The 4,308-nt window shown below is 35.7% G+C and overlaps 1 protein-coding gene across 1 annotated transcript; it reads left to right on the top strand.

The window, feature by feature from the left end:
- The first annotated feature begins 3,029 nt into the window (after window positions 1-3,029).
- Window positions 3,030-3,596, top strand: LOC113277155 (F-box protein At3g07870-like). The gene has a single exon (XM_026526319.1). It carries the CDS (start codon window positions 3,030-3,032, stop codon window positions 3,594-3,596), a length of 567 nt encoding a protein of 188 aa, XP_026382104.1.
- Window positions 3,597-4,308: the final 712 nt, after the last annotated feature.

Below are 4,308 nucleotides of genomic sequence, written 5' to 3'. Positions count from 1 at the left end.
TGACTGTTTTGTAAGGAAGGGAAACTTTGGTTCATATTTGCTGGTATGAATTTTCTTTAGCTCATTATTTCACAATTTTGCTTCATATATCTGATAGTTTGCAACTATAAACATGTAGTTGTGTTTATGTTGGTAATACTGGTGCTTAAGGTACATGATTCAAGTTGTATGTGTGTACAAACTGGTACACCTTATCTTGTTTCACAAATATATTGCCTGCTATATAGGTATAAATGTTGGATTTTTTGGATATGTACATAGTTGTACACCATTGTCATGTATCATGGAGTATTACCTGTTTTATAAGTATGATTATTGGATTTTCTAGGTTTTTACAGTTGTACACCAGTGTTCCGTCTCATTGATATATGACATGTTTTATGAGCATGTACGATGAATTTTCTAGGTTTTTTTAGATCTGCACATAGTTGTACACTTGTAGATTCTTAATGTGTACATGATTGTACACATATTAGTTTTGACTAGGTTGCTACTGGTATTGTATATAGGAGGCTAGGTTGGGATCCACGTCAAGGTGAGAACTACTTGGATGATATGCTGAGAGGAGAGATTTTGACTGCTCTCTCTATTTTTGAACATGATCTTCCGCTAAAAGATGCAGTTTGATGTTTCCATGCATTTTCAGACGGCAGATACACACTTCTCCTCCTTCCTAACTCAAGAAAGGTTAGTGAATCAGAAGGGTCACTTTATTTATGCTCTTTGATCATGTGTTCCCCTGGTCAAGCACGTTATTATTTGTTGTGTAACTATATATTTAACACAACCACAACCTAAATGATTGATGATGACTTGGAATTAAGCATGTAAGTGCTAATTCCGGTTTAAGATTTTCATTTATGTGCTCACTACGCATTTACGTACCTGATATACGCAGTGTACATAGAAATGCATTTTTTTTTGTCATTGTTATAAGAGGTGTATATGCTTGTACACCACTTATATGGCTTCTTGTATATTCCACATAGACTATTTTTAGTTTTACATATGAAAAACTTGGCCTTCCTCGTGATGAAATGGGTATCGTAACGATATTTATGATTTCTTGCAGATATCCTACCTCATGTTATTGTATGTTTGCATTAATTTATTGGGATAAGTAAGGGTGGATTCATTCTTTTTTTTTTAAATGGCTGAGAACAAAGGTCATGACTACTCATCTGGATGGTGGGAATTATTTTTTGGGTTCCACAATTCGAAGCCGAGACGCAAAACGAAACATTTAAAAGGTATTACTTAAGAATTTCCACCCTTCTATTTGTTTCTTTTAATTTGCATCCTGGTTATTCTATTTGTTTGTCGATAAGTACATAATTATATAAAAGCAATTCAGATTCCTGCACCTTTAGTATTATCGCGTTCCTATTTTAATTAAACTATAAGCTCTCAATGTGTGGTGCCATGTATACATAGTTGTACACATGTTGAAGATTAATGTGTACATAATTATACACCTGTTTATTGGGTGCGATTTCTAGGTGTTGATCGGTAATTCAAGAACAAGCTTTGGTTAATGTTTAATCCTTCTACTGGTAATTTTTACTCGCATACTTATTTCCAAATTTCAGTTCGGCATGCAAATTTGATAATGGTAGACTGAAATTTATATCAACAGGTGAAACACTATCGTCGGATCACAATTCAAGATTTGTTATGAGGTTTGCACTTTTTTGGCTACTTGACCAGCTTCCTAAGCTCTGCCCCATCAACCGTTCAACGGATTTTGCTATTCTGAAAGAAAAGTGTGAAACACCCACAACTGGCAATCCCACTGGAAAATATGACTTGTCGAGGATTGATATTTTTGTTTCTATTGCGGATCCAGAAAAGGAGCCTCCTCTTGTCACTGCAAATACTATTCTTTCCATCCTTGCTACTGATTACCCAGTTGAAAAACTTGCTTGTTACGTTTTTGATGATAGAGGCGCCTTACTGACCTTTGAGTCCATGGCAGAAGCTGCAAGTTTTGCAAGCATGTGGATTGCTTTTATATAATTATGGCAGATGTGTACATGTTTGTACATCAATGTAAACTAAGTTTTTTTTTTAAAAATGAGAATTATATAGTCATATGGGTACTCTTTTTGTAGCTTTCGGAAAGAGATTTCCGAATATATAAAATTTGCGAATTTTGGACAAACGGTTCGAAAGATAAATTGATTTTAATTTTTTTTATATATTATATAAAACTGGTGACATCATCATGAGTCACTTTGGACTAAACTGTAAATGAACTGCAAATATTTGGACTAAATTGTAAACTATGAAGGTTATTTGTGTACTTTCCATAAAAAAGGACTAATTTGTACCTAGTTGAATGGGTTAAGACTAAATAGTATATTTGGATGGGATATTGGACTAAACCATATTTTTCCCTAAGTTTAATGTCTTTTAGACAGCCAAATGGCCTTGGTCATTTAAAACAAGAACGGAAATTTTGTTCTTCTCATGCGACTGCCTGAACTCAATCCCCTTGACAGGATTTGTACATGGTGCCATACTTGCCATGCCATGATCCTATAAAACCGCCCCTGCTGGTCCTGTCTGGTGTCCCAGTTATCTCTAATTTGCCATATTTAGCATAGTCCCAGTCTTGGCCATTACTTCGGTGGAGTTTTGCAGTGTTAGGGTTTTATAGCTTAATACGTACATATTGAAGTTTTATGCGAGAGACAGAGACAGGATGTCGAGCATCCCAGAGGAGATTTACTTTGAAATTTTACTAAAGGTAACAGTCAAATCCTTATTAGCATGCAAGTTTGTATGCAAGGCATGGTTTTCTTTAATTTCTAGCCGTCATTTTGTTAAGATGCATCTTAATCTTACCAAGAAAAGAAAAAACCCTTGTCTTTTGCTTAGAGGGTACGACAGTTCGATCGGTAGGTCCTTATGCTACTCCAAGTCACGATTTATATCATTCACAAGAGTTATTATTGTGGACGGATGGATTTCTAGATTGTGCGGTGGAAATTGATTACCCACTCAAATCCTTCCGTTATTTTCGGTTTATGGGGTCTTGTGATGGTCTGGTGTGCCTATGGTTCCAGTTCCTGGATTCCCTTTTCCTTTGGAATCCAGCCACAAGGGAGTACAAAGAATTACCAAACTCAAAAATATATAATGTCTGTATGGTTGCATTTGGTTATGATTACAGGAGTAAAGACTACAAGCTACTAGCTGTTGATTGTCAAGGTTTATTCAAAGTCTATTCGCTAGGATCAAATTCATGGAAAACCATTGGAAATGTACCTTATTTATATACTTATCGTGAAGCCGAGGTGATTCCTATTGGAGATTGTCACTGGTTAGCCAAAAGGAGGCAAGACTTTTCCGATGTTTTAGTCTCTCCAAACACCAGCAACGAGATATTCAAAGAAATTGAACTACCAAAAGAACCTTTGGATACGGGTTTTAAGTTTCGCAATTTGACGGTGTTGGAAGGGTGCCTGTGTGTATTTGTTAATGCTAATTGCGTTCACCTTGAAGTATGGGTAATGCAGGACTATGGAGTTCGGGAATCTTGGACCAAGCGTTGTGTCATTACCCATGATAAAATTATGAGTTGCCGGATGTAGATTAGTTCTTTTAAGAGTGGTACGTTACTATTCAAGGTTTCTGGTGAACTATTTGTATTGACCCTAAGAACAAAAGTGCTATGGAACTAAATATTACTAGATCAATCAACTTGTACCAAGACAGTTACTACTTTGAAAGTCTTGTTTCACTTAATTCCGGTACTTATGTTGGGTCAGGTTAAAGTTGAAGAATCAATAATATGTTGCAGGAGAAAAGCTAACCAGAAAAGCTGGTGGAGATGTTAGGTGTCATTGGTGTTCACTATAAGTTTTGCATTTCGGTTCTCATCTATTTTTGTTCCGTTTGTTAGAAGAACGTTCCTCAGCATATGTACTATTCAATTTTTATGTTAATCTTTAGCTTTGCCTTGCATGGCATTGAGTGTCTCTATACGTGATCCCTTGAATTATATGCTTTACTGAAGTTGATCCCTTTCTCTGCATTTTCCTATCCTTCTTTTCTGTTTTCTCCAGTAACTCGGCCATTCTATTCTCTTCCCTTTCACTACTCTTCACGCCACAATTGATTGATAGATACATTAACCTTAAAATCTTAGCTTAGAAAAGAAAACTGAAATATTCAATGTTTTGGTGCCGACTAATTCTAACATGTATGCCCATCTTAACTTTACTTCAGACACGAGACATTGTTAACATGATATTAGAACATTGAAATATAAATCTATTCAAAGAAAAAGAGAGAAACAGAACA

Source organism: Papaver somniferum, chromosome 5, assembly GCF_003573695.1.
Source record: "Papaver somniferum cultivar HN1 chromosome 5, ASM357369v1, whole genome shotgun sequence".
Classification (NCBI taxonomy): domain Eukaryota; kingdom Viridiplantae; phylum Streptophyta; class Magnoliopsida; order Ranunculales; family Papaveraceae; genus Papaver; species Papaver somniferum.
The sequence above is the reverse complement of the archived record's forward strand: the minus strand, read 5'-3'. Positions and strand labels throughout refer to the sequence as shown.

Excerpts from the sequence above, each read along its gene's own strand:
- LOC113277155 (XM_026526319.1), top strand. The coding sequence starts at position 3,030 with ATGGGGTCTTGTGATGGTCTGGTGTGCCTATGGTTCCAGTTCCTGGAT.